Consider the following 14,684-nt stretch of genomic DNA (forward strand, 5'->3'; position numbering starts at 1 on the left):
ACTGGCGAGGTGGTCAGGAGCAGGCGAGGAAGGGCGCTGTGTGTGAGTTAGTGACCTTGAACTCATTCGTGAAGGCTGGCAGGGGACAACGTCAAAGGTAAGTTCCGGGAACGCTCACTCTGACTGTGGGTGATGGGTGAGTCCAGCAGGTGTATCCAGTCTAGGAGGAGAGTTCAGTTCCATTCAGTCGCTCAGTCATGTCCGACTCTTTGCGACCCCATGAATCGCAGCACTCCAGGCCTCCCTGTCCATCACCAACTCCCAGAGTTCACTCAGACTCACGTCCATTGAGTCAGTGATGCCATCCAGCCATCTCATCCTCTGTCGTCCCCTTCTCCTCCTGCCCCCAATCCATCCCAGCATCAGAGTCTTTTCCAATGAGGCAACTCTTCACATGAGGTGGCCAAAGTACTGGAGTTTCAGCTTTAGCATCATTTACTCCAAAGAAATCCCAGGGCTGATCTTCAGAATGGTCTGGTTGGATCTCCTTGCAGTCCAAGGGACTCTCAAGAGTCTTCAACACCACAGTTCAAAAGCATCAATTCTTTGGCACTCAGCCTTCTTCACAGTCCAACTCTCACATCCATACACGACTACTGGAAAAACCATAGCCTTGACTAGATGGACCTTAGTCGGCAAAGTAACGTCTGCTTTTGAATATGCTATCTAGGTTGGTCATAACTTTTCTTCCAAGGAGTAAGTGCCTTTTAATTTCATGGCTGCAATCACCATCTGCAGTGATTTTGGAGCCCTAAAAGATAAAGTCTGACACTGTTTCCACTGTTTCCCCATCTATTTCCCATGAAGTGATGGGACTGGATGCCATGATCTTCGTTTTCTGAAAGTTTAAGTCAACTTTTTCACTCTCCACTTTCACTTTCATCAAGAGGCTTTTGAGAGGTGACCAGCAAACCAGGTGGGAAATGTTGGGGTTCAAAAAAAGTCCTTGGAAGCTAGAGCATGATGTTTACTAAGAGGTAGAATCTTGGTGTTTCGTTGGGTTTGGGGGCAGCACGCTGTATTGCTATAGGATGACTCCTGGATTTCTGGTTTATCCACTTGGGTAGACCGTGGTGCCATTTGTGAAGATGTGGCTGTACGTAGAGAAGCAGATGTTTTGCAGGAAGCCAAGTTGAGGGCAGCCAAGTGCAGATGCCCAGCAGACTCTTGAGTGCACAGATCCACAGCTTAAAACCAGAGCTGCACTGCAGAAAGCGATTTGGAGAAGTGAGTCGACCCCATGGACTGTAGCCCGCCAGGCTCCTCTGTCCATGGGGATTCTCCAGGCGAGGGTTCTGGAGTGGGTTGCCGTACCCTTCTCTAAGGGGATCTTCCCAGAAATCAAACCGGGGTCTCCTGCATTGCTGGCAGAATCTTTACCGGCTGAGGTACCAGGGAAGCCCCGGAGAAGGGTGGGTGGAAAATAAATCTGGATGGTGGTCCCCACTTCTTGACAAGTACCTTCCCTGTAGGGGAGACAGGGCAGTGACTTGAACCAGTTTCCCTTGTGCATTTGAGGTTACTTGATCTACATCCAGCTTTTCAGGACCATTGTAGCTTTATTTTCATGGATAAAAACAATAATATTTACCTGTGGTTTATGTAACACTTTCACATGATAATTGGGTGGAGTAACAGAGGGTGTGTTGTTGTTATCGGAATCTGGGGCCTGGAGGGGTTAAGCTGTGAACCAGGCAAGGTAGATCCAGGATGAGGACTTGGGGTCTTCTAACCTGACCACACCTTGCTGTCTCCATCACTTCTTGTGTTGTAAAACTGACTTTCTAACAGTAACATGGATGCTTCATATCTACCAGCAGAATGTGTCTGAGGCTACTGGGTCACTTTTAGTGATCTTTTATACTCTTTTTTTTTTTTAAAGCGGGGGGTAAGATACTAGGTATGATAGCCTTTGTTGTTGTTGTTCCGTTGCTAAGTTGTGTCTGACTCTTTGTGACCCCATGGACTGCAGCACAAGCTTCCCCTGTTTTCACTGTCTCCTAGAGTTTGCTCAAACTCATGTCCACTGAGTGGATGATGCCATCCAACCATCTCATCCTCTGCTACTCCCTTCTGCTTTTGGCCCTAATCATCCCCAGCATCAGGGTTTTTTCCATTGAGTCGGCTCTTTGCATCAGGTGGCCAAGGGATTGGACCTTCACCTTCAGCATCAGTCCTTCTAATGAATATTCAGGATTGCTTTCCTTTAGGATTGATTGGTTTGATCTTCTTGCTGTCCAAGGGACTCTCAAGAGTTTTCTCCAGCACCACAGTTTGAAAGCATCATTTCTTCAGTGCTCAGCCTTCCTTATGGTCCAGCTCTCACATCTGCACACGACAACTGGAGAAGCCATAGCTTTGACTACATGGGCCTTCGTCATGATGTCTCTGCTCTGCTGTACTTAAGCCTTCTGAAGCCTTGAATTGGTAGGCAATGTTTTAAAGCAATGAAGGGAGTCTCTCGCAACGTTTTATAGCAATAGGCACTGCAGCTGTTCCCGATTATTAAAATGAGCAAGGAAATGTATTTTTTCGGTGAGTTGTGTGGAACTCTTCTGACTAGAAAAAAATTTTTATGTGCTTCAAAATAGAATATACTTTCTATTTCGGAAAAGCCGTTAAAATGACCAGGCGATTTATTCTCATGAAATTCGGAATCCGGTATGAGGAAAGCAGCACATGGCCCCACCTGGTGTCTGAGAGCTGCATGTACCCTGAGTCCCAAAGTACACAGCCTTCATGACCATTTTTGACAGCAATTGCCTTTTTATAGAGTGAGCATGGAAACACAGGCTCTTCACTGAGGCATTTAACTTTCACTATAGTTCAGTTCAGCTCAGTTCAGTTGCTCAGTCGTGTCTGACTCTTTGTGACCCCATGAATCGCAGCACTCCAGGCCTCCCTGTCCATCACCAACTCCCGGAGTTCACTTAGACTCACAGCCATCGAGTCAGTGATGCCATCCAGCCATCTCATCCTCTCTCGTCCCCTTCTTCTCCTGCCCCCAATCCTTCCCAGCATCAGAGTCTTTTCCAATGAGTCAACTCTTCGCGTGAGGTGGCCAAAGTACTGGAGTTTCAGCTTTAGCATCATTCCTTCCAAAGAAATCCCAGGGCTGATCTCCTTCAGAATGGACTGGTTGGATCTCCTTGCAGTCCAAGGTTTTTAAATTCATAGGTCAATCCATTTAATTCTACCAGCTACTAATGTTGTTATCCTTGCTTTACCATTGAGGAAACTGGAGCACCAAGAATTTAAGTAACTTGAACCAGCATTCAAATTCAGACTGTAGCATGTAATGACTATAACTGAAATACGAATAAGCACAGCTATGGTATTATTGGGCTTCCCGGGTGGCTCAGTGGTAAAGGATCCAACCGTCAGTGCAGGAGTTGCCCTTCCAATCGCTAGAGCAGGAAGATCCCCTGGAGAAGGAATTGACAGCCCACTCCAGTATTCTTGCCTGGGAAATCCCATGGACAGAGGAGCCTGGCGGGCTGCAGTCGACGGGGCCACAAAGAGTCAGACACGGCTGAACGGCAAGGGAGTGGTCCGTGGCACACTCAGGGAACGCATGTTTTCTCACCGCTCTTGTGACTTCTGACCGCATTGCATCTGTTGCATCCCTTGATACTTAACTTACAACTAGGCTGATCTCCTCCCCGCTCCACTCCTCAGTCTCCATGTTCACTTCCATGTCGAACTTTCCTTGTTATTCAGCAAATCTCTTATCCATGCAGCCTTTGTTTTAGTGACAAAATAATCCATGCAGGGTGGTGTGTTCAAGGTAGTGGGAGAAAAGATAAAGGTGCCTCAGGCTGTAAATATTTTTGCTGATGGACCTCAGCCACCTCATCTAATATGAAGAAACCGTTAGGAACTATGACTTTGGTTGCCATGTTGATTTACACCTTCCTTTGGAAGGGGGGGTCCAAAAATATCATTTGGCACCAGTATGGACCCAAACATTGGAGAAGGAAATGGCAGCCCACTCCAGTATTCTTGCCTGGAGAGTCCTATGGACAGAGGAACCTTGTGGGCTGCAGTCCATGGGGTCGCAAGAGTCGGACACGACTGAGTGACTTTGACTATGGACACAAACGATGAAGATGAGAAAGTAACTGAAGCTGCCCCCGCTTCTGTAACTGTTAGGAGAAAAATGTGTTAGGATGTGGGTGTTCAGTCACCTTTCTGGAGGTGCTCAGACTCTTTTCTCGAATATTCTGTGGGTTGACCCTGAAGATTGTGGGAGCTGTAAAGGAGTTTTATGCAGAGGAGTGTCTGTCTTCAGGTGTTCATTTGTCAAGGGTACAGCTAGGATTGAACACACAGGACTTGAGTGGGAAATGAATGAGGAAGGAGATTCGGGGGTAATTGAGCAAGTGTGGTCAGGGTGGTGTGGATGGAGAAAGAGGGGGTTGATTGTAGAGTTAAACAACTCCACGTGCTTGGGTGTGGCCAGCACGTGGAGACAGTGGCCAGGGACTGTGAAGCTGGAAAGTGGGACGATTCCCGTCCTATATGCTTGTGGGTGAGTGGGGAATGGGGGCGTCACCGCAGACCTGTGGGAAAGCACCCCCCCGATTAGGATCCAGGGTCCTGCCCTTGCTCGCTGGCTCTCTTCCTTCCTCTGTCAGCAGGGGCAGCTCTGTTCCTCTGAACCGTGGCCTCTGGGCTGCCCGTAGGTCAAGGTTATGTCGCAGCGTGTCTGCGTAGGTCAGTTGTCCTCTGTGCCCCGCGGTTCTGAAACATCAGTCAAGTTGTTTTGCAAACACGTAGAGCTAATTGTGATTTGAAATCTGGTGTCAGGCCTGTCGAGAAATGAATGACTCACGTCATTAGTGAGGAGGTGAAACTGTAAAACGTGTGCTTTCATGTTAAAAAAGCCTAACCTACCTCTGGAACTAAGTGGAGGTGCTTACAGGAAGAGGCATTTTGAACTCTCCATGAGGCACGGTTTCGCACAATCTTGAAAAATAGCAGTGAAAAACTGGGTTCTTTCTCCATACCAGCCAAACACACATTTTACATATGCTTTCCTCTTCTTTTTTCCTGGAGGTGGGGAGAGATTCAGATGATTGAATTTGGGCTCAAATTCAGACTGGTTTTCTCTTGCCCCCTGTTGGCATAGGGGAGTCCATTGGTTGAATTTATGGGCAGCCACAAAATCTATAAGACAAAGTATTCAAGAGTGGGACAGTCTTCAGATGGGTTGGAATGATTTTTGAGCCAGAGACACTAGCTGGGCGTGAGCTCACAGACCAGCTCTAACTGTGTGTTGGGGACCAGGCTCAACTGGGGAAGGTATGGGAATGTTAGTGGGTCATGGGCATAACCACCACTGGCATGATCCTTCCCTCCTAGGGGCTGCCTTAGTGCTGACCACCTGCTGTTCAGAGAGCCCCGCTTCCTGCACCTAGAATCTCTGGGGATTGGGAGGAGGCACGGGTGTGTCTTCTGTAACTGCTACACTATGGACCTCGTTGTCTTTCTGAAAGACCTTAAAACTACTTCACTGGGCCTAGTGCAATGAATTACTCAAACACAAAACTAGGCATAAGATGTTTTGGAAGTTCTATCTTCACCTTTACTAACAAACTTAATGTCCTGTGGGTCTCCTGCCCCCATACAGAGTCCACGTCATCTGTGTCAGGGTAAGTGACTTCTTTTGTTTGTTTTTAATTTTACTTATTTATTTAGGCTGTGTTGGGTCTCAGTTGTGGCACACAGGATCTTTCGATGTGGTACATGGACTCTCTCGTTGTGGCACCTGGACTCAGTTGCTCTGCAGCAGGCGGAATCTTAGTTCCCTGACCAGGGATTGAACCCCTGACCCCTGTGTTGGAAGACAGATTCTTTTTCTTAAGTGATGCTGGGGGGCTGGTTCCCCAACCAGGAAAGGGGAGCATGCCCATGAGGTTTTGACTAGTCATCACTTTCAAAAGAAAGCTTGTATTAAAAGGTTATGATGTTTTAATTTTTATTTTTACTTTATTTTGCTAATAAAGTAAAAATAAAAATTAAAGTAAAAAGAAACACACAAATACTTCCTTGTTAACAAATATAGATTTATAGTCTCAGTTTTATTTTCTGAATAAAATTTTGTTTTAGAGGAAAAAAAATAAAAGGTTATGATGTTTTTCATGTATAAATCAATACTTAAAAAACTCATCTCAGAATTTTATAACCACCTTGCTAGTGTGCTATGAATGGGAGGCAGGCAGGCAGTGCATGCTCGGTTATACCTGACTCTCTGTGACCCCATGGACTGTACCCCACCAGGCTTTCCTGTCCATGGGATTTCCCAGGCAAGAATACTGGAGTGGGTTGCCATTTCCTCCTCCAGGGGATCTTCCTGAACGAGGGACCGAACCTGCATCTCCTGGATATGAACAGGAGTGCCAAAATTTTCACAATTTGGGCATATTATTCTCTTTTCAGATACGTTAATGATGGGTTACTATTCTAATATTTGTTTAATAGTCAAACTGATGCCCTGAGTGTGGCTTTTCTCTTTTACTTGTAGCTGAGACAGGGGATGGGCAGCACGCCTCCCTATCTGTATAAAGAGGATCTTCACTGATTGTCTTGAGTTCTGCCAAAGTGGGGAGGGGGAAACATGTTTCACAGAAAAATGAAGTCTTGGTATTTCACCGAATAAAAATAATAATAATACAGACAGCTACCAAAAGGGTAGAAACAAGCTTGACATTCTAGACCTACAAGAGGAAGGAGCCAGACTCCCAGAGCCTCAAGCATCACCAACCTGCCTGCCTTCCTCACCTCTGCAACTATAATAAAAGAAGCTGCCAGCACCTGTGGTCTAGCCATCAATGGAAGGTATCTGGCATCCCTCAGGGGACCATGTGATTCTCTGCTCGCCTGTAGAAGTAGGGCACTTTACTTCCCCAGGGAAAAGGCTGCATGCACTCTTCTTTCCGGCCACATCCTTCCCCTGATGCTCTGATGGGGGAAAGGGGGCCCTCTAGAGAGTGCAGGTTTCTGAAGACCTGAAAATTCCCTCCTGAAAGCTCTGCATCTTTTCATTGGTTTTTAATGGAAGTGAAATTTATGTAACAGAAAACTAACCACTTGAAGGTAAAGTCAGTGGCATTGAGTACAACCAGTGTTGTACAGCCAGCACCAGAATGTTCTCATCACCCCACTGGAAGCCCCGTGCCTGCAGACAGTCAGCTGTCGGTCCTTCCTGCCCCCACCCTCCCCTCTGCCCATGGTAACTACCTCCAGTGTTGGTCTGACTTCTGTCACCTAGCGTCATGCTTTCAAGGTTCATCTCCATGGCAGCCCGTATCAGTACTTCCTTCCTTAGCACGGCCATTCTGCAGTGTGGTCGCACTGCATCTTGTTACCCATCTGTCTGATGGTGGACATTGGGTTGTTTCTTCCTTTAGGCTCTTGTGTATGATGCTGCTGTATTTTTGTTGGGAGTACCTGTTTTTAATTCTGTGGGGGTACATACCTAGGAGCAGAACTGTTGGGTCATACACTAATAACTCTTTGACCTTTTCAACCTCGTTTTGGTTTAAAATGTTTCCAAAGCATGCTCTGAACCATCTTGCATTTGAAAGCAGTTACACGGGACACAGGATATTTTGCTTGATGTTCCTGGAAGTCACTGTAAATATAGATGATTACAAATGGCTATCATATGATACAGATGCACTCAGGATGTTTGAGCTTTCTGTCCAGTGTTTCTTGGTTTTCTTGAACTCTGCTGTGTTAGCACCCCCTGCTAGCAAATGTGAAGAGAAGGCTCTGGATTTAGGCGGCCTGCCTTCGCATCTCACCTCTGCCCCTTACTGACTATGTGACCAAATGCAAAATTTTATCACTCTACCTTAATTTGCTCGTCTGAAAAATAGGCGCAATAATGCCGTGAATCTCCTAGGAGTACTCTGAGTACTTTCAGTCTCAGGCCCTCTGAATTAGTCTGTTCTGACTGCCATAACAAAAGGCCACGGACTGGCTGGCTGAAACAACAGGACAGTTATTTTCTCACAGTTTTGGAAGCTCAGCGTTTGAGGTCAGGGTATCAGCAGGGTTGGTTTCTTCTCCCGCGGGCTCTGGCCTTGGCTTGCAAATGGCCGCCTTCTTGCTGGGTCCTCACGTGGTCTATCTGTACACACACATCCGCTGTGTTTCTTTGTGTATCCAGGTTCTCTCTTCTTACAAGGACAAGTTTGGGCTTCCCAGGTGGCCCTAGTGGTAAAGAACCTGACTACCAATGCAGGCTGCAGATGGTGACTGCAGTGATTTTGGAGCCCCAAAAATAAAGTCTCTCACTGTTTCCATTGTTTCTGCATCTATCACTTCATGGCAAATAGATGGGGAAACAGTGGAAACAGTGGCAGACTTTATTTTTTTTGAACTCCAAAATCACTGCAGATGGGGACTGCAGCCATGAAATTAAAAGACGCTTACTCCTTGGAAGAAAAGCTATGACCAACCTAGACAGCATATTAAAAAGGAAAGTAATGTCTCTGCAACAAAGGTCCATCGAGTCAAAGCTCTGGTTTTCCCAGTAGCCATGTATGGATGTGAGAGTTGGATGATAAAGAAAGCTGAGCACCGAAGAATTGATGCTTTTGAACTGTGGTGTTGGAGAAGACTCTTGAGAGTCCCTGGAACTGCAAGGAGATCCAACCAGTCAATCCTAAAGGAGATCAGTCCTGAATATTCATTGGAATGCTGAAGCTGAAGCTCCAATACTTTGGCCACCTGATGCAAAGAACTGACTCACTGGAAAAGACCCTGATGCTGGGAAAGATTGAGGGCAGGAGAAGAAGGGGATGACAGAGGATGAGATGGTTGGATGGCATCACCGACTCTATGGACATGAGTTTGAGGAAGTTCCAGGAGTTGGTGATGGACAGGGAGGCCCGGTGGGCTGCAGTCCATGGAGTCGCAAAGAGTAGGCTACTACTGAGCAACTAAACAACCAGTGGAGGAGATGAAGGAGATGTGGGTTCTATCCCTGAGTGTGGAATATAACTGGAGGAGGGTGTGACAACCCACTCCACTATTCTTGCCTGGAGAATCCCGTGGACAGAGGTGCCTGGCGAGCTGTAGTCCACAGGGTCGCACAGCATCAGACATGACTAAAGTGACTTAGCACATGCAAGGACAAGTTTCGGGCCCACCTGAACCACCTCATTTTAATTTAGTCATCTTTAAAAGGTCCTGTCTACAGATAGAGTTGCATTCAGGGGTGCTGGGGGTCAGGGCTTCAGAACATGAATTGGAGGAGGGGACAGAGCCCATAGCAGGCTGTCAAGCCTAGGGCTCCACAAACACACCGTGGAGGCTGGCAGGTGAATGGTGGAGGCTGCAGGACCTTAGCGCCCGCCCTTCTCATCTGCTGCTCCACTTGTGTCTGAGCCTGGGAACCAGCAACCCAGCTTCATTTGTCTTTCTTCAAGAAGGACGGGCAAGTTAGTCTGTATCCACATGGAGGAGGCATGAAGCGTGATGCTTTGATAACTCTGTAGCCTGTGTTTTGCTCTTCTGAAGATTTTGCTTAATTTCTGGCCTGGATTTGGTTCCAGAAAAGGGAAAATTGCCAGGCAGCTATTTTTTCAGGTAAGTTACATGGCATTTCATGAGGTGTTTGAGATTACTGGAAGAATACCGAGTGTTTTCACAATGTTCTTGTTACCTCTTAAGTCAAAGATTTATAGCATAAAAGTTAGCTTTTTGACTCTTTTTAAGCATGCAGTACAGTGTACCAAATACCATTGCTGTGTTGTGCAACCATAACCACTATCTACCTCCAGAACTTTCTTACCATGCTGAACAGAAGCCCACTAAACAGTCACCCTCCCTGTCCCCGCCACCCCCCACCCCCCACCTTCTCTTATTGCTTTAATCCCAGCTTTCCTAACAGCCACCTGATGGGGTCAGGAGGTCCCCGGAGAATTAGGGATTTGGGCTTTGATGTGTCCCCGTCGTCTTTCTGTTGTTTACTTGCAGCCCTCTTTGAGGTGGCTTCATTCCTTTGCACGAGATTTGTCCCCAGAAGTACAGGGAAAAGTGTGAGTGGGGGGTCAGGAGTCCCTGATCCCTGTAACATGCACTCAGTGGATTCTGTTTAGGCTCAGACAGTGGCCCCAGTGAGAGGTGGCATCTCTTCTCCTCTTAGTGTGGAGCCGCCTTGAGCTGCTTCTGTCTCTACCCCAGGGCGGGTGGGAGTGAGATCCCGTACCCAGGTGCCCCCTTCTCCTCCTCGAGTGCCACCTGTAACCCGAGTTCCTGTCTCCTCGCCCCCTGCCCCGCAGACCTACATCGGCTCCATCATCGCCTCCGTGAACCCCTACAAGACCATCTCGGGCCTGTACTCGAGGGATGCCGTGGATCGCTACAGCAGGTGCCACCTGGGCGAGCTGCCCCCCCACGTCTTCGCCATCGCCAACGAGTGCTATCGCTGCCTGTGGAAGCGCCATGACAACCAGTGCGTGCTCATCAGGTAACCAGCCAGCGCCCAAACACAAAGCCCGCCTCCGAGCATGTCAACCCCCAGATTTCCCAGACAGAGTTTTCCGTTTTGAATAGCCCAACAGCTACAGCTTTGGAAAGAAACTGAGGACTTGATAAAAAAGCAGGATGTACCGTGTTTGCTGGCTCTTGTCCTCAGTGTGATTTCTCCATTTCGGTTCTTTGTTTTATTTACCTAGTTATTCTTTGGTTTGTTCCAATGATCAGGCATCGTCCTTCTGTTGACTTACGGAAGCATTGCCTAGTACTTTCAAATTTAAAATATTTTCTGTATTCTAGAGTGCTCGTTAGAATGCTTGCTTGTTTGAGCAAGGTTTTGGTTTTTGCCAGTATCAGATTACCCTAGAGTCTCCCAAATTTAACAATTTTTAAGGAATTTAATAATTGGATGTTCCTAAAGTTGAGCTTTGAATTAGCCACAGAAGAGGGACTTACTCTGTTATATATTGAGGGAATGATAGAAAGGCATAATGATTTCCATTAATTTTGGGGAGAGGTGAGGAAAAAGGGTCTTGCCATCTATTTTAGCCAAGTTTTACTCATTTATTAAAGTAAACTACCAGATGCCTCACTCTCAAAATACTTATTACTAGGAACTACCTACAAAAATCATACGTAATTAGATACGTAATTTTTATTGAATAATAATTCAAATTGCCCTTATCACCTAATTTCTAGTGACATCCTGTTGGCTTATATTATTTATATTGGGATCATGTTCTAGAGAAGGAAATGGCTGCCTGCTCCAGTATTCTTGCCTGGAGAATCCCATGGACAGAGGAGCCTGGCAGGCTACATTCCATGGTACTGCAAAGAGTGAGACACGACTGAGTGACTGAACACTACACACACACACACACACACACACACACACACACACACACACACTCACACACGCACGCACACACGTGTCTTAGTGGTGATCAGAACACTCCTGGATGAGATCAAGAGCAGACATGTTGAGCGCCCTGGAATATCCAAGCACTTCGTCCAGGCACTCGTTCATGGAGCTCGGCTGTTGCTAAGACCCGACTGGATTACTAAAACTGCTGATGGGACTGGAAAGCCATCAGAAACAGAGGTCAAGATCTTCTTTCCAAGCTTGTGGCAAAATGATTGTTATTATTTCAAGGGGAGAAGAAAAGGTGTTTGGAATTAGAGAGGACATCATATCAGGACCCCACTCCCTGATTTCTGATCCAGTGGAAGTGAGGCTCGGGAGACAGGTGGAGAGCCATGTGTCAGCTTTAGACTCCCAGCCCCAAATTGCAGACAGACAGACCCCCTGGTCAGGGTTCAGGCAGGTCACTGGTGGCCGTGATCACTGTCGAAACCAGTCCCCAGATGGTGAGGAGCTGACCAGCCCTTCTGCCCACCCAGTTCACCTGTCTAGGAAACTACCGCTGCTCTTTTGGGGAGGGAGTCAGGAGCAGATGTACCAGAGGAGAGTCCTCCTCGAAACTCCAGGAAAGAGAAAGGAGGCCATTTGGGAGGTCCTCACACTGTCCCCCAACGTCCCAGCTTCCCAGGTGGCTTAGTGGCAAAGAATCCGCCTGCCAGTGCAGGAGAGGCAGGAGACGTGGGTCGGGAGGATCCCCTGGAGGAGGAGATGGCACCCCACTCCAGTATTCTTGCTTGGACAATTCCATGGACAGAGGAGCCTGATGGGCCACAGTCCATGGGGTCGCAAGGAGCCTGACACAGCTGAGCACGCACAGGCACATTGTCCCACATGGTATCTGATGGATGATGGGTGATAGATAATGACCAGCATTTCCAAAGGGTTTCAACACTGTGCCAAGAACTTTCCCTGCATCAGCTCATTGAAGCCTTCCAGCAGCCCTTTGACGCGGATGCTCCGCAAGTGCCGCGTACAGGACTGTGTGTTTCTTCTTGGCAGTGTTTACCCGGAGGACTGTGTGTTTCTTCTTGGCAGTGTTTACCCATTACTCTTGTTCGTGGATCCTTCATTTGCAATAAATCAGAATTATGTAAGTGTGGAGGATAGAACAATGCATTTCTCCTTCATCTTTTCTTTCCCTGCTTCTTCCATCAGTTACTTCCTTTAAGGAAAGGGAAAGACCTGGGCAGATATATTCTCTGTTCTTACCTTAGCTATGCTCACTCACCAGGTTGTGGAAACAACTTGGATAGAGGGACTGTCTGTTAATCCAGTTAAGTAAATATGAATCCTTGTAACTTGCAGTTAATAAAAAATAAAGCTAACACTTGGTATAAACACAGCATTTGAGAGTCACCTTCCCAATGAATTGACTTGCCTTCTGATTGTGGGCTCTTTGATATAGTTTCATGAAAGTTGAAAGTGAAGTTTAGCAGTTAGAATTTAAGATCACTGTTTCAGCATACAGAATAAAATAAGATTACAGAATGTAATTTGATAAGATTAACAGAGAGTTTAAGAACATCAAGCTGGTTTCCGCACTTAGGTACCTAAATATTTGCCATCGATAATTGGCTGTGTTTATTACTTTCAGTGGAAAAAGTGAGGGCATGACTCATATATCACTTGCTAGACAGCAGTTAGGGAAGAAAGTGAAAAATCAAATGAGATCATTGTGCATATATATGTGTGTGTAGTAAAAACGGAAAGGGGTTAGCATGTTCCTGCCAAAGACTGTGGTATTTAAAAATAAAATCGGGGGTAGCCGGGAGGGAGAGGGGACCCCAAAAAGAAAGCTCTCATTGTGTAATTCTGATGTGAAGAGTATTTAAATTAAATCAGGAAGCGGCATTTTTAAGAATAGATTTCTTATTAAAATGTGTTTTGATTTTTAATAGACCACTCCAGCAGGATTTTTTTTTTCTTTTAAGTGGGACTTGGGGTTGTGGGAATTAAGAGAAAATTGAGTGTAAAAATAAAAACTGTAGGGCACAGTAGCCCTTTTAGATTTCCTCGGGCATGATCTGCCCCCTGGTGGCTACAACATGTTACTACTTTGAAAACTTTCAGGCTAATTACCTATGAAACTAAGAAAATAAGCCTATTTGGATTTCGGCAGGGACCTCATAGACCATTTTTTTCTCTCACTTTATGGGCCTCTGTTACTCCCAGTCTCCGGGATTCTAGTCCAAGTCTTTATTATTTGTCTCACTTTAAAGAGTTTACCTCCCTTAATGCAAAGAGCTGACTCATTGGAAAAGACCTCGATGCTGGGAAAGATTGAGGGTAGGAGGAGAAGGGGACGACGGAGGATAAGATGGTTGGATGGCATCACTGACTCAATGGACATGTGTTTGGGTGGACTCCGGAAGTTGGTGATGGACAGGGAGGCCTGGCGTGCTACAGTTCATGGGGTTGCAAAGAGTCAGACACGACTGAGTGACTAAATTGAACTGAACCTCCCTTAAGCTCTAGTTTTATTTTACTTGATTATGTACATTTAAGCCAATGCTTACACTATTATAATTTCTAAAATATGTGTTTAAAACCCCCATGAGCCTTTTAATCTAACAGGGTGGGCATTTGATCTTGGTTGGTCTAGTACATTTCAGGTTAACTTCAGTTTGGGGCAAGCAGAGTTTAGTCTGTTTAGTCTCCTATGATCTTTTCTGGACATGTGACCTTTCAATGTCAAGTCCTGTGGTTAATTCATCTGTGCAACTCAGGGCCCAGGACAGTGCCTGATAGAGGGGTCAGCATCCAACATCCGTCAATCAAAGGATGGATGGGCGGAGCAGCTGTTGGTTTAGGACCTCTGCTTGCTTTGCGAAGTTTCGTTTTTCCCAAACAGTAGTGATTTCTTCTTAACAGAAGAAGAAATCTATAATGCAGGAGCTGTGTGTTCGATCCCTGAGTCAGAAATAACCCCCCGGAGAAGGAAATGGCAGCCCACTCCAGTGTTCTCGCCTGGAAAATCCCATAGACAGAAGAGCCTGGCCTGCTACAGACCTTGGGGTTGCGAAAGAGCTAGACACAACTAAGGGACTACACAACATCATGTCTTTTATATTCTGGAATAATACTTGGGTTCTCAGGCTTTTTTTTTTTTAATTCTAGTGGTATATTTAGAAATCATTGAATTGGAATAGTGAACAAAGCTTGCATTCCTGGATTAAAAAGTCACTACCCGGAATAAGGCATGGGGCATGCCTCGAGCTCATATCATATGGAAGGTTATCTTGTTAGGCTTTTAGGATTAAAAAAAAAAAAA

At 46.2% G+C, this 14,684-nt stretch overlaps 1 protein-coding gene across 7 annotated transcripts in view; it reads left to right on the top strand.

Annotated features, from left to right (window-relative positions):
- The window catches only part of MYO10 (myosin X), a 259,943-nt gene that overhangs the window by 122,567 nt on the left and 122,692 nt on the right, over nt 1–14,684 (top strand). For all 7 annotated transcript variants that reach the window (XM_042233921.1, XM_042233923.1, XM_027980154.2 and 4 more), the window contains one exon: nt 10,296–10,483. In XM_042233921.1, coding sequence (XP_042089855.1) covers nt 10,296–10,483 — 188 coding nt within the window. The remainder of the gene's footprint in view (nt 1–10,295; nt 10,484–14,684) is intronic.

The sequence above is a fragment of the Ovis aries genome, chromosome 16 (genome assembly GCF_016772045.2).
Source record: "Ovis aries strain OAR_USU_Benz2616 breed Rambouillet chromosome 16, ARS-UI_Ramb_v3.0, whole genome shotgun sequence".
Lineage (NCBI taxonomy): Eukaryota > Metazoa > Chordata > Mammalia > Artiodactyla > Bovidae > Ovis > Ovis aries.